The 22,176-nt window shown below is 55.9% G+C and overlaps 1 protein-coding gene across 1 annotated transcript in view; it reads right to left on the bottom strand.

Annotated features, from left to right (window-relative positions):
• Eps8 (EGFR pathway substrate 8, signaling adaptor) overlaps positions 1-22,176 on the bottom strand; it is a 30,421-nt gene that overhangs the window by 2,450 nt on the left and 5,795 nt on the right. Inside the window, 22 exon segments of the mRNA XM_090324449.1 lie at positions 516-1,136; positions 3,282-3,399; positions 3,401-3,441; positions 3,444-3,489; positions 4,407-4,515; positions 5,065-5,198; positions 5,660-5,840; positions 7,998-8,146; positions 9,901-9,975; positions 10,549-10,637; positions 10,929-11,055; positions 11,855-11,925; positions 12,844-12,980; positions 13,482-13,537; positions 13,539-13,556; positions 13,831-13,980; positions 14,071-14,112; positions 14,115-14,149; positions 14,152-14,233; positions 14,746-14,813; positions 16,988-17,064; positions 18,028-18,106. Coding sequence (XP_090180575.1) covers positions 516-1,136; positions 3,282-3,399; positions 3,401-3,441; positions 3,444-3,489; positions 4,407-4,515; positions 5,065-5,198; positions 5,660-5,840; positions 7,998-8,146; positions 9,901-9,975; positions 10,549-10,637; positions 10,929-11,055; positions 11,855-11,925; positions 12,844-12,980; positions 13,482-13,537; positions 13,539-13,556; positions 13,831-13,980; positions 14,071-14,112; positions 14,115-14,149; positions 14,152-14,233; positions 14,746-14,813; positions 16,988-17,064; positions 18,028-18,086 — 2,485 coding nt within the window. The 5' untranslated portion in view covers positions 18,087-18,106.

A 22,176-nucleotide genomic window follows, 5' to 3' on the forward strand; every position in this document is an offset into this window, starting at 1 on the left:
TTTTCCCTCTGGATCTTTCCCCCCTGGATCTTTCCCTCCTGGATCTTTCCCTTCTGGATCTTTCCCTCCTGGATCTTTCCCTCCTGGATCTTTCCCTCCTGGATCTTTCCCTTCTGGATCTTTCCCTCCTGGATCTTTCCTTCTGGATCTTTCCCTCCTGGATCTTTCCCCCTGGATCTTTCCCTCCTGGATCTCTCCCCCTGGATCTTTCCCTTCTGGATCTTTCCCTCCTGGATCTTTCCCCCCCTGGATCTTTCCCTTCTGGATCTTTCCCTCCTGGATCTTTCCCTCCTGGATCTTTCCTTCTGGATCTTTCCCTCCTGGATCTTTCCCCCCTGGATCTTTCCCTCCTGGATCTCTCCCCCCTGGATCTCTCCCTTCTGGATCTTTCCCTCCTGGATCTTTCCCCCTGGATCTTTCCTTCTGGATCTTCCCTCCTGGATCTTTCCCTTCTGGATCTTTCCCTCCTGGATCTTTCCTTCTGGATCTTCCCTCCTGGATCTTTTCCCCTGGACCTTTCCCCCCTGGATCTTTCCCTCCTGGATCTTTCCTCCTGGATCTTTCTCCCCCTGATCTTCCCTTCTGGATCTTTCCCTCCTGGATCTTTCCCCCTGATCTTCCCCCCTGGATCTTTCCCCCCTGATCTTTCCTTCTGGATCTTTCCCCCTGGATCTTTCCCCCCTGGATCTTTCCCCCAGGATCTTTCCCCCCTGGATCTTTCCCTTCTGGATCTTTCCCTCCTGGATCTTTCCCCCCCTGGATCTTTCCCTCCTGGATCTTTCCCTCCTGGATCTTTCCCTCCTGGATCTTTCCCCCCTGGATCTTTCCCTCCTGGATCTTTTCCCCCTGGATCTTTCCCTCCTGGATCTTTCCCCTCTGGATCTTTCCCTCCTGGATCTTTCCCCCCTGGATCTTTCCCCCTGGATCTTTCCCCCTGGATCTTTCCCCCTGGATCTTTCCCTCCTGGATCTTTCCCTCCTGGATCTTTCCCCCCTGGATCTTTCCCCCCTGGATCTTCCCCCTGGATCTTTCCCCCTGGATCTTCCCCCCCTGGATCTTTCCCCCCTGGATCTTTCCCTCCTGGATCTTTCCCTCCTGGATCTTTCCCCTCTGGATCTTTCCTGCTGGATCTTTCCCTGGGTCCAGAACGACTCAAGAGGCCCCGGCCACAGGCTCTCCTTTGGGCCAACAAGATGGGTCTGAATAAGAGCAAATGTCACCGCAATGTGGTACTCGGCACACATCACCCAGACGTGGACTCACACTTGGCACCGACACGCAGTCGTGAGCCCCCTCGCTTTCCACTGCACCCCTCCACAACCGTGCAATGAAGATAGAAGCCAAGAAACCACGCAGACGGGGCGTTCGGGGCAAAGACGGAACCCAGAATAAAATCACAGCCCCCCCACACACACGCACACGTGTACACGACGTGTACACACGAACGCCCCCCCGGGCTGCAGGGCCACAGAAAGGAATTACCTCTGCCAGCTCGCCCAGCAGCTGCTGTGGAGCAAAAGACAGCGGGTGAGAAAATAACAAACCAACATGAGACGGGCACGGGACACGCACGGCCTGGGCCCTGCCACAGGCATCACGGTAGGGGAGGGACAGGAGGAGACAGAGGGCATGGGCCTTGAACTTGCGATGACAGCCACCGATGTAGGAAGCTTCCTGGGTGGGCTGTCTCTTGGAAGGGGTGGGGCAAGGCCAGGACAAGTGTGTGGGAGAGGTGGGGGCTGCGCATTCATTACTTGATGTTTAATAATAAACCCACGAGCCGGGCCTGGTGACCCGCGCCCTGCATCCCAGCTGCTCAGGGAAGCTGGGGTCTGAGAGGCCTGCAGTTCAAAGCCAGCCAGGGTAAGGAAAGTCCGTGAGACTTGTGAGACTTTTCATCCTAAGGAATCATCCCAAAGCTGGAAGGGAGCTGTGGCTCAAATGGTGAGAGTGCCGGCCTTGAACAAAATAATAATAATAATAATAATAAACCCCTCAGGACAGCACCCAGGCTCTGAGTTCGAGCTCCAGGACTGGCATAAAACAAATAAGTGTAACATGACAGCAGTGACGGGAAGGGACCCCAGGGTGCAGGCCTGGAAATCTCTGAGGCTGGCTTCTGCTCTGCTGTCTTCCCCCCCTTCTCCTCCTCCTCCCCCTCCACGCCTGGCAAAGCCACAGGGGAGTTCTGCAAGGTGTGAGCTCTCACTCTGCAGGGACAGAGGTGACAATTGAACACCTCCTCTTCCCTGTGGTGGGAGGTGAAGAGCTCTCAGTTCAGGACAGGGGAAAGAAAGGAAAATGAAAAGACACACACACACACACACACACACACACACACACACAGACAGACGCTGTGAATCCCTTGAGGCCAGGACTTCTGAATGCTGCAAAAATCTTACTGGGCTGGCACCAGTATAAGACTTTTTAATCATTTAAAAGCAGGGTGCCCTGTAATAAAACACCACACCACACAGAGACAGAGAGAGAGCGAGCGAGAGAGAGCGAGAGGGGGGGGGTCACACACCACTCCACTCCACACTGTTGCAAAGCTTGAAGAGAAAATGAGCACCCCCAGGAGAAGCAGAAATTTCTAGTTATTACGAGAAGCAAACCACACTCCAGAGACCTGTGAACACTTAGAGGGAAAAAGCTCTTGGCTGGGCCCAAGTTGACCAAAAAAAAAGTAACACGAGATTCTGTTTAAAACTAAATGAATTAAAAATAAAAAGTGGGGCACGGGGGGGATTCCCGCCTGTGACCCCAGCCACTCAGGAGGCTGAGATCTGAGGGCCTGGGCACTGTCCCTGAGCTGTGTCACTCCAGACTGGCGCTCTACCCCTTGAACCACAGCTCCACGTCTGGTTTTCTGGTGGTTTCACTGGAGATCAGAGTCTCCTGGACTTTCCTGCCCGGGCTGCTTTGAACCTGGATCCTCAGCTCTCAGCCTCCTGAGGAGCTGGGGTGACAGGGGCAGGAGCCCCCGGTGCTGGGAGTGGCACAGAGCTCAGGAGCGTCCGTCCACGCCGTGGCAATCCACGTCAAAACCAGTGCACACCACAAGCCTGCCGTCCTACCCTTGAACAACTCGAATTCCTTCTTTGGCATCAAGAGCTGCAGTTGACAAAGGAACGGGCGGGTGAGCGGCCGTGACGCTGGTGTGCGTGCGTGTGTGTGCACGCGCGTGTGTGCGTGTGCACGCGCGCCTGCCTGTGTAATCCACTGACTCCAGAGTCTCACGGACTTGCCGCCGGGATGGCTTTGAACTGCGCTCCTCACACCTCGGCCTCCCTCCCTGGGGCCAGTGGTGGCCGTGGTGACCTCCTCTGGGGGGGGCGGTACCTGGATGGTGTGGGTGTAGGGGGGACCCGAGCTGGCCGGCCCTGAACCCCGGCCGCGCCGCCACCACGTCCAGGATGTTGTTTGGCACGAAGCCAGAGTGCCGCCCGCGCTGCGCACTCGCCACCACTGCTTCCGGTCATCCAGGACCTGCACCAGAGCCACGGGGTCACAGACTGCCACCCCAGTAGAGAACAGAACACCCCCCCCATCGTCCACACCGCTGCCCTGCTGCAAGACTACGGAGTGAGGACAAGGGCACCAAACCCAGGGGTGGGGTAGACTGGACACTGCTGAGGATAGGAGGGAGGAGAGGAGGAGAGGAGGAGAAGAGGAGGAGGAGGAGGAGGAGGAGGGGAAGAGGAGGAGGGGAGGAGGACAGGAGGAGGAGGACAGAGGAGGAGGAGGAAGACAGGAAGAAGGAGGAGAAGAGGAGGAGGAGGGGAGGAGGAGGAGGAGAAGGGGAGGAGGAGGAGGAAGAAGGAGAAGAGGAGGAGGAGGAGGAGGAAGAAGGAGGAGGAGGGGAGGAGGAGAAAGAAGAAGGAGAAAGGAGGAGGAGGGGAGGAGGAGGAGGACAGGAGAAAGAGGAGGAAGAAGGAGAAAGGAGGAGGAGGAGAGGAAGGAGAAGAGGAGGAGGAGGAAGGGGAAGAGGAGGAGGAAGAGAGGAGGAGAAGAAGCAAAGGAGAAGGAGGAGAAGAGGGAGAGGAGGAGGAGGGGAGAAGGAGAGGAGGAGGAGGACAGGAGAAGGTGGAGGGGAATAGGAGGAGGAGGAGAGAAGGAGGAGAAAAGGAGATGAGGGGGAAGGGCGGAGAAGGGAGGAGGAAGAGAGAGATGAGAGTCTCCTGGACTTTCCTGCCCCGGGCTGGCTTTGAACCGTGATCCTCAGACCTCGGCCTCCTGAGTGGCTGGGAGGAGGGGCGGATGGCCCGCCTGTCTTCCTTTATTAGATGGCACCGCAGGTGAACCTCCGTGCTAAACAGGAATCCAGCCCGGAGGGAAGCAGAGACTGGGCGGGGGGGGGGGGGAGCCAGAGGGAAGCGCGGAGTGGGGTGTCTCCCTCCTCTCACCTCCAGGACGTCCTCCTTCAGGACCGACAGCTCACTGCTGTTCCGGGCTGTGAAGTCAAACTTGGATTTGGCGTATTTCTTGGGCTGGGTTGGGAGTGGATGGTAACTTCTAGACAGAAAAGGGGCGTTAACTCTCCTCCCTCTCCTAAGGGCAAGAGGCAGAAGCCAAAGCAAACGCCCTGGCGCCATGTGTCCATGGTGGGCTTGCTTTACCCTTCTTTACTGCTTGATCCTTATGAACATTGAATTGTAATACTTGATTATTATCTCAGGATTACTTTTACTTGGTTTGATTACTTATTATTAGTCACTATTATTATATTATTTACTATGGCTTTATGATGATGGTTATTGAGTGTGTGTTGATCCTGGGGCTGGAACTCAGAGCCTGGACGCTGTCCCTGAGCTCTTCAGCTCAAGCCTGGCGCTCTACCACTTGAACCACAGCTCCACGTCTGGTTCATTGGAGATCAGAGTCTCATGGATTTTCCTGCCCGGGCTGGCTTTGAACCGTGATCCTCTGATCTCAGCCTCCTGAGGAGCTGGGAGGACAGGCGGGGGCCGTGGGTGGCTGGCTCAGATAAGCAGGGGTGACGATCCAGCAGGCAATATATCAACGATATGAACCCCAAGGCTGCACTCATCCGCTGCCCATTACCTCTCTGCGTGGCGATTAGGGGTCGGCATGAACCCCCCGGGTGCTTCTCCCTGGTCCAGGGGTGACCCCCTGGGGTGCACGCTGCTGTAGAAGGGGTAGGCATCAGCGGGCGGGTACTCGGACATGCTGGGATGCTGCAGGGCAGAGAAACAAGACACGTCAGGGTCACCCCCAGCCCCGCGCTCCCTCGAATGAGCGTCTACCTGGTTGAGACTGGTGGCTCATTTCTGTCATCCCAGCTGCTCAGGAGGCTGGGATTTGAACCTGGGACCCTTCTCGTGCCAGGCCAGCCATCTCCCAGAGCCAGAGCCCCATGGGTCCAGGCCAGGCCTCCCATCTGCCACCCCTCCTGCCCGAGGCCTGGAGCCCTAGACGTTTCTAGAACCCTGGATTTCACTAACGTGTAGAAAAGTCAACTCTAGGTTGTTCTAGAAGCCAGCGAGGGCCAGTCATACATCCTGAGAGTGGAGGGAAGCTGGCTGATTGTTCTAGAAGCCGGAGAGCGTGGATCACAGGTCTTTCTGGGCTCTTGAAAGTCCCCTCTGGATGGTTCCAGGGCCGCGGGCAGGCCTCGGGGTCTCCGGCCCCCCCATACCTCAGAGGGCGGCGGTCTCCGGGGGTCGAGCTGGCCCCGGGGCTCCAGGCTGGCTCCCAGGGCCTCGGCTGGCAGGGGCGGTGGCCGCTCCTGCTCGGGGAAGCTGAGCTGAGGGGGGTCCCAGCCTTGCCGGAAACGGGGTGCATATGGGGGGATGAACTGCTCTCGAGGCCACTCGGCCCTGTGGGGACACGGGGATGGGGGGGGGGAACCAGCCGTCAGCGAGGCTGGTGAGAGACCCACGGACACAGCACATCCACGCATGCACACTGCCCGTGTCCACGTGTCACCCAGAGCGGGGAGCACACGCGCCTTGCACACTCATGCCACAACGGCACACTCGGCCGGGCCGGTGTGCCGGCTTTCCCCACCTGGTTCTTAAAGCGTGTGCATGTGAGCGGTACTACCACTAAGCATCCAGTACCTAGCTCAAGCCCTAGAGAGGTTTGGGGGGTGCTTCTGTTTCTCTCCTGTCTCTGCAACCGTCGTGAAACCCCCCCAAAAGCTAGAGATCCTCTTGAGAAACACAATCAAGCCTTCCAGGAAGGACCTGGATAGCTACATTTTTTTTTTTTTTAATTTAGCTCCATGACCACATTTCTTACAACAAATCACGACTCTGTTCTGCATTATTACAGGTGAATGAGGCAACGTCAATCCGTGAGCGGGGATCACTCAGCGACCCACTCAGAAAAAGCTGGAGGTCGTGGAGAAGTGGCTCAAGTGGTAGATTGCCAGCCTTGGGGATAAAAGCCCAGGCCGTGAGTTCAAACCCTGGGACACACGTGGACATGGACACACACACACTGTGAAAGGACAGTGTGTGCCCAGCTGGACTGTGATTCTGACTCGGATCAGTTACACAAATCTATTCCAGGTATGAAATCCCATGATTCTAATGCTTGTGGCTGGGCAGGGCCCACGGGCCAATGAAGCCTGATTTTTGTCTCATGAACCATTTCTGTGTGATTGCTGGATTCGTGTCTGTGCTGGCATGCAACTTGGACTCTGGATGTATTTTGTTTCTTTCCTTTTTTTGGTTGATCATGGGACTTGAGATCATTTTCTGAACTCTTTTCCCTCCTGGCTGGTGCTCTACCACTCGAGCCACAGCTCCACCTCCAGTTTTCTGGTGGTTCAGTGGAGATCAGAGTCTCGTGGACTTTCCCGCCCAGGCTGGCTTTGAACTGGGATCCTCAGATCTCAGCTTCCTGAGTAGCTGGGACGACACTGCACTCGGCTCTCAGTTTATTTCCAAGCTGGAAATTCTCTAATAAACACCAAAGTTGATGATTTCACATCCTAAAATATTATTTACCTTTTATTTTCACGTTTATCTGTGACCCTACCATCTACATTTCCCCACTGTTTTTATGTGTAACACTGGGTGGAAAGCAGCTTGCTGGGACTCTGAACTCTGTTAGATTTATGCAACTTCTAATTTTATGATAAGCACATTTGGAATGTGAATTTTTTCTTCCAGAAAGCTTATTACATCGGTCGGGTGTCAGAGAATAAAAATAGCTCCGTCTCTGTAATTATCTTGGCATGGGTTCCACCTCACAATGAGAAAATGAATGACCAGGTTGTTGTTTTTAAACCTACATCAAATGGCTTTATGTCTTTAGTTCTTATCAGAGTCTGATTAATAAGTATTAGGGCATGAAGGTATGATTTAAAAACCTCACTGAATGGAATATATTCTCCGAGGTGCAAAGTGATCGGAATAAAATGGCCGATTCCCTCAGCGCAGAGCTCATGACCCTGAGATTAATCATGTAAGGAAGATAAAATAAAATGTCACCCTAGTGGAGTCTTCAGTGCAGTGTGTGTGTGTGTGTGTGTGTGTGTGTGTGTGTGTGTGTGTGTGTGTGTGTGTATTAGTCCTGGGTCTTGAACTCAGGGCCTGGGCGCTGTCCCTGAGCTTCTTTCCCTCCAGGCTGGCGCTCTACCACTTGAAACACAGCTCCACGTCTGGTTTTCTGGTGGTTCACTGGAGATCAGAGTCTCCTGGACTTTCCTGCCCAGGCTGGCTTTGAACCTCCATCCTCAGGTCTCAGCCTCCTGAGCATCTGTGATGACAGTTCTGAGCCACCACGCCCGGCTTCTGAGATCCTGTTTGTGTCCTGGGAATTCCCTGATCTGTCACCGATGTCCCAGCCCCTGACATTGGGAGAGGCCTCGCTGGACTCGACTGTCCCCGCTTTGTCTTCCCAAGGATGGCAGAGTCCCCAGAGACCCCAGTCCCATTCTCAGCCCGGGCCTGGCGCATACAACCTTTGCTATGTTGTGCACAGAGGACAGAGCGGTCGCCCTGGCCCAGCTCCTCCTCGCTCACCTGGGTTTGAGCCACGTCTCCCCCAGTGACAGCCACAGCTGCCGCTCGTCGGGGGAGACGGTGTGGTTGAGAAAGTCCAGCGTGTCCTTGGTGAGCAGGGGGCTGAGGACGGAGCTGGCCAGCTGAGGGCCGCCTGTAGCCTGGACAACCTGCGAGGAGAAAGCACGGGAGGCAGCTGAATGCCCTGAGCAGCTCAACACCCATCACCCCTGCCACTCAAGAGGCTGAGATCTGAGGATAGGGGTTCAAAGCCAGCCCCAGGCCAGAGAGTCCGTGAGACTTCTCATCTCCAATAAACCACTAGGAAACTGAAGGTGGAGCTGTGGCTCAAGTGGTAGAGTGCAGTCTTGAGTACAAAGAGCTCAGGGACAGCGCCCAGGCCCTGGGTTCGAGACCCACCACCGACCAAAAAAAAAAAATGAAGTGAGTGATTTTCACGTATTTTTAATTTATTTTCCATCCCAGAATTCAATTCTAGGAGACGTATTTGACTTAATGTGGCTCTTGAGATAGACAGCAGAAATGGGCTAAGGGGAAAATAACACATGCAGATATCCAAACAAACAGACAAGACTGCTTAGAATGTAGGAGCTGTTTTCCTGGCTAAAGAATAAAAATTATCTCCTCGTCACAGAACCCCCCCCACCCCCGTTTTTCTTTTTTTTAATCACAATCTCACTCTTCTCCCAGGCCTGCGACACAAGAGAGGAGGGTGTGCACATGCCTGCACACACACATTTTGGCCCAGATACCTGGACCTCCCCACATAGCTTGGATTACAGCAGCGAGGCACAAACCCTGGCTTGTTTATTGAAATGCCAGGGCCCAGGGAGGGGGGTGGGGTCTCATTTACTTGTGGACCCCCAGGCTGGCATTCTACTGCAAACCCCCCTGATTGTGATGTCCCCCCCAGTGGCAGAGATTACAATCATTAGCCATGGCACTTGGCCTTGGATGAGTTTTCAGACGTGGGGGATCCACGAGAAGAATTTATTGGCCAATAACTAGATACACAGAAACGTGACGCCTCGGAGACGTGAATTATTGATCTAGCCGGACTCTGCCATCTCCTCAGCGCCTAAGCGATCGATTTCTCATGTCGTTCACACTGACGCTGTGGCTTTGAAAAGCAATTCTCACTTCAAATCTCACGTCAGTCTTTCCGTGGCCGCCCCGGGGGGGGGGGAGAAAGGGGGTGAATAAGACTTAGCCTTTTCTGTTGCTTGCCTCCATTAAAAAAAAAAAAAAAAGCTGTTTTTGTCTGGTATTTAAGAATATCTAGGAGAGGTAGAGAAGTGGCCCATGTCTGGTGCTAAAAAAAAAAAAAAGTCAGAGTCCACAAAACACCGGGGATTCCTATGAGGCTGCTGGGTTTCTTGTGGATTTGTTTTATGGGGTTTTGTGTGCTGTGTTGTTGTGTTTTCTTTGTGTGCTGAGGATGCAATCTGTGATTTTATGCTGGGCAGGGAGTCAACTCCCCAGACCCTGTGTAAGACCTACAGGTGACTGTGGTGTGTGTGTGTGTGTGTGTGTGTATGTGTGCGCGCGTGTGCGTGTGTGTGCATGTGTGTGTGTTCTTTCTCTTTTTTTTTAATAGTTCAAGGCTGGTGCTCTACCACTTGAGCCACAGTAGCACTTCTGCCTTTTCTTTCTTTCTTTTTTGTTGGTCTGATGGACTTTCCTGTTGAGGCTGGCTTCAAGCCTCGATCCTCAGATCTCAGCCTCCCTCAAAGCCGAGCAGGCGTGAACCACCAGCTCCCGGCTTCTAAGGTTCTTGAAGCTCTCCTATTTCTACAGACAGTCAAAGAAAGCGCGTCCACGGAGGGCAGGGCCACGTGGGGGCGGGGGGAGGCAGGAAGTGGGTGTTGAAAAGCATGCTGTTCCGTGAACATGGGGACCTTACCATGTTCAAGGGCGTGAACAGGAAGTGAATCAAGTCGGCCGCGCTCGGGTTCTGGATGTGTGGCTTCAACTTGGCCTGTGAGGGGAAGGAGGGGAAGCACAGAAGAATCACCACCGGCTGCCGCAGCCTAAGGCAGACGCAGTGGCAAACACAGCCCCAGACTCAACGTTGCCAGGGGAAGAGACTCCCAGCTGGGTCTTGAACTCAGGGCCTGGGCGCTGTCCCCGAGCTGCTTTCACTCAAGGCTGGCGCTCTACCCCTTGAGCCACGGCTCTGCGTGCAGCTTTTCAATGCCTCACTGGAGAGAGGAGACTCCTAGACACTGTGGTCAGGGCTGGCTTTGAACTGCGATCCTCAGATCTCAGCTTTGTGACTGGCTGGGAAGACAGGGCTTAGCTGATGTTAGAATAAAATGTACAATAAAAACCAGGAGGCGTTAGTTTTTGACTAAGTCTCCTAAGCGCACGTTTTTTTTTTGTTTGTTTGTTTTTTTTACCATTTTTTTGTCTTTGGCTAATGAAAACACACAAATAATAATAATAATAATAGTGCTGGAACAATCACTTTATGCCCCGATTTAATTTTCAGAAGCATCCTCACCAGACTCCGACCGTCGCCGTTTATTTCTCTTTGGGACGTTTCACTTACCAGGAGGTTAAAGCCGTACTTGAACTTCTGGAAACAGTCGAAGAACTCATCCGGTGGTGGTGGCTTTGCCCGCAGGGTTAAGACCCCCTCTAGAAGAGAAAGAGAGGCAGCCAAGAGCACACACGCACAGAACACACGTACGGCCTGGATTGTCTCACTACCTAGATGGGATGGTGTGTGTGCGCGCGTGTGTGCGTGTTGGTCCTGGGATGTGAACTCAGGGCCCGGGCGCTGCCCCTGAGCTTTTGAGCTCAAGCTTGGCGCTCTCCCACTTGAGGCACAGCGCCAGGCCTGGCTTTCTGGGGACTCGCTGGCGGTGTCCAGGGAGAGGTGGTCACCCGGGGGCCGGGGAGGGATGCTGGTTGGAAGCCTGCGCGCACCTCCTGGTCCTTTCTTCTTGCTCTTCTTGCTCTTCTTCCTCTTGGCCAGCTCGGAGAAGGCCTCGGCGGCTTTCTGGAGTTTGGTGATGAAAAACTCGATGTCATCCAGAATATGGTTTAAGATTTGCTGGAATCAGAGGGGGGGGGGCGGTCAGTCCCCACGACGGACAGGAAGGCAGGGAGGGGAGCGGCTGGGCTGGGAGGGGACGCGGAGGACACGGGGGGGGGGGCACCTCCACCAGCTGAGGACGGGCAGGACAAGCGGGGCAGAAGTGCCAGTCAGGGAGGACTGGGGGGGGGGACGGAGGGAAAGTGGGAGGGTGGGAGGGAAGGAGGGAAGAGGGAGGGAAGAGGGAGGGAAGGGAAGGGAGGAAGGGAAGGAGGGAGGGAAGGAGAGGGGGTGGGAGGGAGGGAGAGAAGGAGGGAGGGAAGGAGAGGGGGAGGGAGGGAGGGAGAGAAGGAGGGAGGGGAGAGGGAGGGAAGAAGGAGGGAAGGAGGGAGAGAAGGAGGGAGGGGAGAGGGAGAAGAGAGGGAGGGAGGAGGGAGGGAGGGAGGAGGGTGGGCACACAGTGTCAGTGGGGCACAGGCCTGACGTGGGGTGACGTAAAGTGACGTGAGGTGACGTGGGGTGACGTAAAGTGACGTGAGGCGCCGTCGAGCGGCGAGCGGAGGGCGGTGGCGTCAAGGACGCCGGGACCTCAGGCCGCGCACGTGGGGCGTCGACGCCCGGAGGGAGCGAAGCCGGAAGTGACGCGGGGACGGGCGTGCGGGGTGACGTCACGCCGGAAGTGACGCCTGCCGCACCTGCCCTGAGCCAGGCCTGGCGGGACGCACGTGGGGGCCGTGCTGACGTGCGTGCGTGCGTGCTGACGTGCGTGCGTGCTGACGCACTGACGCGCTGGCGTGCACGCGGGGCCGGCACTCACCACGTCGCGGTCGATGCGCGCCGCCGTCATGTCGGGCGTCTCCTCCTGCTCCGCCTGCAGCCGCCGCTCCACTGCCCGACGGGAGGGGAGGCGGGAGCGTGAGGGGGGCGGGGAGGAGCGGGGGGGGGCGGGGAGGAGCGTGAGGGGGGCGGGGGTCCCTCAGGTCCCCCCTCCAGGTCTCCCCCTTGGTCCAGGCCTCCCTCGTCCAGGCCTCCCCCATCCAGGTCACCCCCCCCCCCCCCCCCCCCCCCCCCCCCTCCCCCTCCAGGTCTCCCCCCTTGTCCAGCCTCCCCCGTCCAGGCCTCCCCGTCCAGGTCCCCCCCCCCCTCCAGGTCTCCCCCTTGTCCAGGCCTCCCCCGTCCAGGCCTCCCCCGTCCAGGTCCCCCCCCCCTCCAGGTCTCCCCCTTGTCCAGGCCTCCCCCGTCCAGGCCCTCCCCTCCGGGCCCCCTCTCCCAGGCCTCTTTGTCCAGTGCCACCACAGGAAGCGGAAGGTTCTGGAGCTCAGGCATTGCAGAAAGAAAAGAGGATGCCCTGTGGCTCTCCTGCTGGTTGCATCCTTTCAGCGCATTCAACCCTGGGCTCTGAAGACCTCCCGCCTGTCACCCCAGCTCCCGGGGGAGGGCAGAGATCTGAGGACCCCAGTTCAAAATCAGCCTGGGCAGGAAAGTCCAGGAGACCCTGATCTCCAGTGAACCACCAGAAAACCAGACGTGGAGCTGTGGTTCAAGGGGTAGAGCGCCAGCCTTGAGGGAAAGAAGCTCAGGCCCCGAGTTTCAAGCCCAGGAACCAGCAGACAACCACAACCAACAAACCCTCACACCATGTTTGCCAACGGACTGCTGCGAGCTCTCAAGCACGCCGGGGCCTTAACGGTTATCACAGATTTAACTTTCTACCATGGGTTAACTTTCTTCCCTCTACAAACCAGCAACAGAATTTGGAAGCAAGGACGAACCCCAGCTTGGCCCAGTGTCACGGTCCACACTCACCATCCACCTGGTCCGCGGCCCACGCTGACCACGCCGCCACCCGGCTTCTGACGTCCACCTGCGTGACGGTGCCCGGCGGTGCGGGGGCTGGGGCTCTGGGGGGCGGCGGGATGCCCGGCTCTGCCTTCGAAATCATCCTAAAATACAGGAAGACAATCGGGCAATGTCAGTGTGGCATTAGAATAAAACCCACCCAGGCCAGGCCAGGCCTGCGACTCCCACCTGTCAACCCAGCCACTCGGGAGACTGAGATAGGAGGATCACGGTTCAAAGCCAGCCCGGGTAGGGAAGTCTGTGAGACTCTTATCTCCAAGGAGCCAGAAAAAAAAAAAAGTGACGTGGAGACGTGGCTCAAGTGGTAGAGTGCTAGCCTTGAGCAAAAGAGCTCAGGGCAGCGCCCAGGCCCTGAGTTCAAGCCCTACAACCAACAGCCCCCCCTTTCCCCCCCGTGTGGGAGAGAATGGATTCCAGAGAGGACAGGAAGTGAGAAGGGAAAGGTTGTGGAGAACAAATAAGCAGAGCCCGCAGCTTCTAATGTGAGACGCGAGTGTGTACTCCACCACAGATCTCTTCTCGGACCCTTTAGGGAACAGACAAGCATTCTCCCCGGGGCTGTCGCCCACGGCTCACCTGAGCGCCTCGGCCGCCGCTTCTGCTTTCCTCCTTTGCTGTCGCTCATGGCACTCTCAATGTCCCTCATATACCAGGTTGGCCTGCAGGGAGACACCCTTACCAGAAGGCTCTGCCTTCAAACAGACACCGCCAGGGCGCCGGTGACTCACGCCTGTCAACCCAGCCACTCAGGAGGCCCAGATCAGAGGATCGAGGTTGGAGGCCAGCCTGGACCAGAAAGCCTATGAGAGTCTGATCTGCCAAGAATGGCTCTGTGGCCCGAAGTGGTAGGGCACTAGCCTTGAGCAGAAGCACGTCCAGGCTCTGAGTTCAAGCCCCAGGACTGACAAAAGTAGAAAAGGGGGTGTGCCGTACCTTCACCTCGTCACACTGGAAAAGGTGCAGGTCGGGCTTGTGCTGCGTGGGGTCCTTGCACACCAGGGCGAGGATGGAGTCGTAGGTGCAGGTCTTCAGGATGGCTTGGCAGTGCTGGATCGTGCTGAAAGGGAAATTCTCCAATTCATTCTACAAACAGAGTAGACAGCGTAAAGTCGACGGGCTGGCACGGGCGGGGCCGTCTGGAGAATCCAGGGGTCACCGCCGTCCCCCACTTGCCTTCGATTCCAGGTCGATGAGGCTCACGGCCCGGTCCGTCCACCCTGCAGAATCATATCCTGCGTCCACACCTTGCCTTGGCATCCAGCAGCTTCAGCTTGCGAATCCCATCGTCGACGCTAATCATGGCGTCTTTCCGGTCCAGGACAAACGTCGTCAAGTGCTTACCACAGGCAAAAATGGAAGAGAAGGAAAAGAAAGAGGGTGACACATGCATCTAGCTCCCGAGTACCATTTCCACCCCAAAGCCAGGCAAGCCCTCCCGATCGAGGGCGGGGAGTGGAGAGACGGGGACCCAACACAAAGCAGCCTTGGCTTCCTCCCTCCCCTTCCTGGCTGGAAGAAGTAGCGCACGGACTGGGCTGAACACAGAAAAGTGACGCTCGGTTGGTAAGATAGATCAGAATCGGTTTCAGAGCTGAGACACTGTGTCATCCCAGCTACTCGGAAGCTGAGATGGGGGGATCGTGGTCCAAAAAGCCAGTCCACGCAGGAAAGTCCTTATCACCAGTGAGCCTCCAGAAACCCAAGGTGTGCCGCGGATCAAGTGGTAGAGTACCAGGCTGGAGTGAAAGAGCTCAGAAACGGGGCCAGGGCCTTGAGTTTGAATCCTGGTGAGGCTGGACACACACACACACACACCTCCTCATATTAGTAAACACCAAAGCACCTTACCTCAACTCGGTACTGAGAAATGTCCGATACGCTGCTGGCACTGTCCCGGGCATAATTCTTCCTTTGTTCTGGGAGAGAGATTTTGAAAGCCGTCACTCACCCACCCACGAGCGGAGTGCATGCATCACACCGCACGGCCATTTCTAAAACCAGTGGCGCTCTCATAGCAAATACAGTAGCCTGCAAGTGACCGTGGCGTGCCATGGCTGAAACACCCTTATCATTCCTCGGACACGAGACGCCACGAGGAAGCCACGTTCACACTCAGGAAGCTTCTGAGACAAGGGTGAGTTTGCAGAGTTCCACACACACGCACATTATCTGTGGTCAGTTCGGTGCCGGCAATTTATGCCTGTCACCCCAGCCACTCCGGAGGCTGAGATCTGAGGATCGAGGTTCAAAGCCAGACCAGGCAGGAAAGTCCTTGAGACGCTGATCTCCCAATGAACCCAGCAAAAAGCTGGAAGTGGAGCTGTGGCTCAAGTGGTAGAGTGGAGCACACAAATTCAAGGGACAGCATCCAGGCCCTGAGTTCAAATCCCAGGACTGGTACACACACACACACATGAAAAAAAATGTTTTTCCTAGAAAGATTATAAATTCTACGAGAAACAAAATATATAAATGAGCAGGCATCTGTAGGTGCAGGAGATTGAAACAGCTTGAACACGTGGGATGAAGAAGTTGTAAATAGCGCTAAAAATACTGTATTCGACGAGCCGCACTGGATTACTGGACGGCTGCTTCCGAAGGCCACACACACACACACACACACACACACACACACACACCACGTGACTGCACAGGCCAGGGGTCACGTGACTGTGCCACTCGGCAAGGCAGAAAAGAGAAGAAAGAAGAGGAGTAGGCAGTGACGTCTCCAAAGCACAAGTGGTGTGGGGGGGAAGCAAACAAAAACAAAGAAAAGCAAGAAAAACCACACGAGGAGGCTGCAGGACCAAAATTTGCAAGTTCGCTGCCCATGCTGCCGTGTTGACGGAGACTTGTGCCTGCATGTTTCCCTGGCCTACCCTGAAGTCCTTCACGCACAGAAGGCCAGACTGTCAATGGAATTCAGTTGGGGAGGGGGGTCGGTTCAAAGCCAGCCTGGGCAGGAAAGTCCAGGAGACTCTGATCTCCAGGGAACCACCAGAAAACCAGACGTGGAGCTGTGGTTCAAGGGGTAGAGCGCCAGCCTGGAGAGAAAGAAGCTCAGAACAGCGTCCAGGCCCTGGGTTCAAGACCCACGACTGACCAAAATAAATCAATAAAAGTGTAAATAGAATTTGGTTCCACAGGACACGGGGCCTTCGTGTCTACGCTGGAACACGGAGGAGAAAGTCCCCGCGCACCTGGGCCTCTCGCCATGTTTTCATTCTGATTTTGGTTTTGCAGCATTCAAAGATCTCAGATTGCATAGGGGATGTGCGCACGCCGCGAGGCGGTACCTTTCTTCTTTTGTTTTGATGTATGACCTGAAGAAATAAGATCCGTCCGGTCCTAGCAAAATAACGTGGTCAGAAAAGAAAGATCTGAGCTGGGGGCCCCTGGCCCACCACCCGTCATCCCAGCTACTCCGGAGGCTGAGATCTGAGGATCCGGGTTCAAAACCAGCCCAGGCAGGGAATCCGTGCAACTCTGATCTCCATCAGGGAACCACCAGAAAACCAGAAGTGGAGCTGTGGCTCAAGGGTAGAGCGCCAGCCTTGAGCTGAAGAGCTCGGGGACAGCGCCCAGGTCCTGAGTTCAAGACCCAGATCTGACCCCCCCCCCAAAAAAAGTAAAGAAAGCTCTGGTTTTGCCTCAGATTTCCACTGCACTATTCGAGGCAGTGAAGTCCAGTCTTCTGTTAACCTGGCCTTTGATGGATGAGAGAATCACTACGAGACTGAACCACTGTCCACAAATCCACTGTACCCTCTTCTTTCCTCTCTGATACCAGGGCTTTGCACTCAGTCTCAAGCTTGGGTGGTAGTCTCTGCTGCGTGCACCACGCCCCCAGCCCAGCCTTTTCTTCGGCTGGTCATTTGGGAGATGGACTTAGAAACATGGACCTCAGAGCCCTACCACGCTTTTGAGCCACAGTTTGAACTTGCCGAGGAGCCGGCAAGCCTGCGGCGTGGACAGCTTTCCTGGAAGCTTCTCTGGATTCCTGCTTCCCTGGGCGCTGGGCGGGAAGGCATAGCAGAGGTGGGGTTGGCACAGAGCTGCTGCAGGGTTTCAGCCAGGGATGGGCACGTACCATAAAGAGCCTTTGCGCTTGACTTTGAACTGTGATCTCGGTCCATGTGGGAGAAGGACGGTGACGGCCCGTAGCCACTGTCATTAAAAGAGGGGGGAAAAATAGAAAGGAAAAATAAAGTGATCGTCTGGGGCGAAAGTCCACGGTGAGTCACGACAAGTCACAGCCCGTGCAATAAAAATGTCAGCGTGCCACAGTCACCGCGGGAGAGGACAGCCCGGGGCGTGCACTGGCGGTGACAGCCCAAGCAGTGAACACGTAGATCATTTCCAGGTTGAGGAGAGCTGGGGTTGGAAGGGGAGCCCCCCGAAAACAAAGCCCCCTCTCAAACACCAGGCCACCAACTCCCTGAGCCTTTTTTCTTTTTCTTTCTTTTTTTTTTTTGGTGGTTCATTAGAGGTAAGAGTCTCACAGACTTTCCAACCCGGCTGGTCTCGAACCACGATCCTCAGATCTTAGCTTCCTGCATTGCATCTCTCTCTCGTATTGTTACGTGAGGCAGGCATGAGTTTATTTCCATTTTCCTGATGTATTCAGTGAGTATTGAGGGACCACCAACTCCCCCCCCACACACACACTGCCAATTCAGAAGAAAAATAAGCAACACAAGAAGTGGAGACGGGCCGGGTACTGGTGACTCCACCCGTCAAGCCAGCTCCTCAGAGGGGCTGAGATCGGAGGACGGCGGTTCCGTGCCAGTCCAGGCAGGAAGATCTGTGAGATTCTTATCCATAGTGGACCACCAGAAAACCAGACGTGGAGCTGTGGCTCAAGTGGTAGAGCGCCAGCCTGGAGCTGAAGAGCTCGGGGACAGCGTCCAGGCCCTGAGTTCAAGACCCAGGATGCGCCTCTCCCCGCCCCCCCCCCCACATCAGACAGCTATAAACCCAACCATTCCAGAAGCAGAGGCAAGAGAAGCACATACAAGTTCAATTCCAGCCTGGCCTATATAGGGAGAGGCCTTGTCTCAACGACCACCACCCTGATGAATGGATGAACGAGACCCCCGCCGCCCTGCCCTCCGAGAACCCCCCACTCACTTGATCTGGGGCGCGTACATCCCGAGTCCGCCGGGCTGGCCGGGCAGGTGAGCGTTCATGTCCGCCGGCTCCGAGCGCCCTGCAGCCAAACAGCACGCGAATGAAAGGCAGGTCCATCCCTCGTGGGGATGGGGGTTCAAAGCCCGCCAAGGCAAGAAAGTCCCCGAGACGCTCATCTCCCATCAGCTACTCAGAAAAAACCAGACGTGGAGCTGTGGTTCAAGGGGTAGAGCGCCAGCCATGAGTGAAAGAAGCTCAGGGACAGCGCCCAGGCCCTGAGTTCAAGACCCAGGATGGGGACACACACACGCACACACACGCGCGCAGGGGAAATGTGCTTTCATGCTTCTTATCTCTCCTGTGTTTTCTTAAAAGGATGGGAAGCACAAACAAGGTCTCAGATCCACCAGGCCCGAACCCCAGCCCAGCTCAGCTGGGGTGACCCTTCCCTGCCAGACGCCACAGAGTGCAGGTTCTAAAAGCCAGTGAGGAGGAAGAGGAAGGGGGGGAGAGCTGGCCTTAGGGACCCCAGACTCCGAACAGAACCCAGCAAGACAAAGTCGGCCCGAGGTTTTGGAAGTGCTCTTCTAAGAGGTTTAGGTCTTCCTGGAAGTGCAGAGATGCTGGACCTGGAGCCTCAGAAGACGGGACCCCCCCCCCCAAAGCCGGCACTGACTTTATGGCGGGTGCACTTTGTTCAGGTCTTGCACAGAAAGCAGCATACACTGAGATTGGGAGAAGTTCACTTGAAAAGCTCCGAGGTTTAACTTGGGAGAGTTGCATACCATAGCTTAGTTTTTGTTTTCTTTTTTTTTTTTTTTTGCCAGTCCTGGGACTTGAACTCAGGACCAGGGCGCTGTCCCTGAGCTCTTCAGCTCAAGGCTGGTGCTCTGCCACTTTGAGCCTTGGCGCCACTTCTGCTCTTTGCTGGTTCCTTGGAGATCAGAGTCTCCCAGACTTCCTGCCCAGGCTGGCTTTGAACCGCGATCCTCCTATCACAGCCCGGCTTAGAAGATGTCTTCATTTTGCTGTCTATTCTTATTGCGAGGAAATGCCCTACATTAAAGCTTTACTGTTCAAGTATTTAGCCAACAGAGGCACCCCTCCCACACACACACACACACACACACTCTCTCTCTCTCTCTCTCTTCCTGGTGGGTGGAGAGACAGAAAAACACGTTCTGGAACCACCTTTTACGAGATGGAAACTCTGCTGAATTCACATCTCATGCTTAATGGGGCCTAAAAATAGCAAACCATAAAAAAAAAAGCCAGGGGTCGGACACGAAGATCCCGACCACGGGTGAGGGGTCAGATTTAATATTTAACCTGCATCACCTGATGTGTCTCCATAACCAGGAGCCAAGGACTCCGGCCTGCACACGCCCCAGGCCGTCTCCCCCAGGTCCCCATTCCAGCTCCTTGGGCCTCAGAGAGTCAGTAAATCAACACCAGGCTTTCGTAAGTGGCTATAAAATGAAGCCTTGAAGCCACGGGTACCAGAAAGCCGCTTCCACTTCTCCCGAGCACAAACCCATCCCCCCACGAGGATTTCAGCTCAACCCTTGGCTCCTGCCAGGCACCGGCATCTCACGCCTGTCCTTCCAGCTCCTCAGGAGGCTGAGATCTGAGGGTCACAGGTTCAAAGCCAGCCCGGGCAGGAAAGTCAGGAGACTCTGATCTCCAGGGAACCACCAGAAAATCAAAACTAACAGATAGCACCAGGCCTGGTCCTTTGTGCCAAGATAAAAACTACTCTTTCCTAAATACTGTTTTTTGGGTTTTTTTTTTTTCCCCTTTGATTCAGTCCTGGGGCTTGAACTCAGAGCCTGGGCGCTGTCCCTGAGCCTTTTATGCTCAAGGCTGGTGCTCTACCATTTGAACCCCAGCTCCACTTGTGGTTTTCTTGGAAATCAAAGTCTCAAGGGCTTTCTTGCCCGGGGGCTGGCTTTGAACCTGCGATCCTTAGATCTCAGCCTCCCGGGATGACAGGCCACTCTGCCAGGCTTCCACGGAGTACTTTGACAACGAAATCCCAGGAGAAGGAATCAAGTCACCTCTAAGCTGAACTTGAGAGGCTGGGCTAGAAAACCTGAGCCCATGTTTACACTCAACACAGAGGGCTGGCAGCCTGGGAAAAGCCAGCAGGACACAGAGGAGGACAGGAATGAAAACAACACCCCCCCCCCCCGCCCCTCCAGCTCCAGCGCTGGCCACAGAATCATCTCAGTCAACTCAGCCCACTCCACAGGGTTTTGCCAACCGCGTGGAATCGAGGAACTCAACCGGGCTGAGATCCGGGATCGCAGGTTCAAAGCCATCTCCAAGAAAGCCACAAAAACGGCGCCGTGGTTCAAGTGGTAGAGCGCCAGCCTTGAGCAAAAGAGGCCCTGAGTTCAAGACCCAGGACCATCTATAACATTTATCCCCAAGGAGTGGCTGGCCTCACGCCTGGTCTCGTGTGAAAAGCAGGGTGGCGTGTTGGGGTGGGGGCTCCGAGGTCCTTTGCTGAAGTCCAGGCCCGGGGTGGGGGTGGGGAGGCTGTGTTTTTTCCCAGCTTCTGTTCTAAAAACAGAAGTCAGGGTGAAAGTGCATCCGACTTGCACAGAAGATTCCAGAGCTGAGTCAGAGGGAGGGACAAGTTATTCCGTGAGTCACGGGGCCCCTTCCCGGAGCCACCCAGAGCCTTCTGGGAAGGAAGCAGTGACACCAGCTGTGTCTCTCCTCCCCAGACACCCACGGCCCCACCCGCCCCGCCCCTCCCCACACTGCACCCCGAATCTCCCAGGGACCCCTCGGGGTGAAGGAGTGTCTGGACTGGAGGCCTGGATCACAGGGTAAAGCGCCTGCCAGCACAGGGGCACAAAATGAAACAATGGCTTCTGGCTCCACAGCTGGCTGGCCGTCTAGTTTACCTCTGTGCCAACGGGCACAGAGGGCTCATTGCAGACACCCAGCCACCCACCGGCAGAGGGGGACTCCTGTGTTTCTGGTCAGCCGCCCGGGGTGGCTGTGGTAAATGCCATCTGCAAAGCCAGATCTCCCTCCTCTCAGCCCGGTGTCCCTCCTGCTGCCATTCTTCCCCAGGTGCTGGGTTTCAGAACTCAGCCCTTCCCGGGTGTTCAACACTTCAACCACATCCCCCACCGCATCTTTTGCTTTCACAAATACCATTTGTCCAGATAAGGGCTGGGGCTTTTTAAAAATAATGTGGGTTTTTTTCTTTCTCCCAGGACCTAAGACCTGGATCTTCCTCTCTGCCCGGGTCTGACAGCTGTGCCTCAGTGGGTACGAAGGCCATCCCGTCCATAGCCCGCCAGGTGCGATGATAGCTTTTGTGGTTTAGAAGCCAGGGAAGGTGCAGCGCAGGGGCGTCCACACGTGGACGCTGGGGGACCGTGGGAAGCGCCCTGGGCTGCAGGGTGGATCGTTTCTCCCTCTCTCTGAACAATCCAGACACGCGGCCCCGGCCTCACCACAAAGCAGAGCCCTTCTCGGCTCAGTGGCCGGGACGTGCGCTCTGTTCCCCGGGGCCGCTGCCAAGTGCCAGAGACACAATCTCCCGGGCCCAGCGGGATTCTGGAAAGATCTGTGCTGCTCGGGCTGCGGGGACAGGCCTGCGTCTTGCAGGCAGACTCTCTCCAGCTCTGGCTGTGCGCACACGTCCCCCAGATGACAGCTTCAATGTCCTCCCCGGGCCCCCGTCTCTGCCTGGACCCCGAGCAAACAGACCGAGTCTGTCAGTGCTACTCAGGAAGCTGACATCTGAGGATCCAGGTTCAAAGCCAACCCCGGGCAGGAAAGTCCAATGAGACTCTCCAATGATCCAGCAAAAAGCAGAAGTGGAGCTGTGGCTCAAATGGTAGAGCGCCAAGAGGCCCGGGGCTCCCCCGAGTTCCAGTCCTGGTACATACTCCAAACAAGTCCTGACCCGACACCTTCAACCTTCCACCTGGTCCCACTCCCTCCATGGCGGCCTGCTTTTGATCCGGGTCTGGGGGAGGAGGGGTGGAGAGGGGGGCAGAGCCAGGAGGGGCCCGGTGTGCTTCCCAGTAGGCTTGCACACGGTTTGCATGTGTCACGGAGGAGGAAGAAAACATCCAGTCCCAGCGCGGCAACTAGATAACACAGGAACCAAGAAGAAGCATG

The sequence above is a fragment of the Megascapheus bottae genome, chromosome 35 (genome assembly GCF_031878675.1).
Source record: "Megascapheus bottae isolate mThoBot1 chromosome 35, mThoBot2.hap1, whole genome shotgun sequence".
NCBI classification, from domain to species: Eukaryota; Metazoa; Chordata; class Mammalia; order Rodentia; family Geomyidae; genus Megascapheus; species Megascapheus bottae.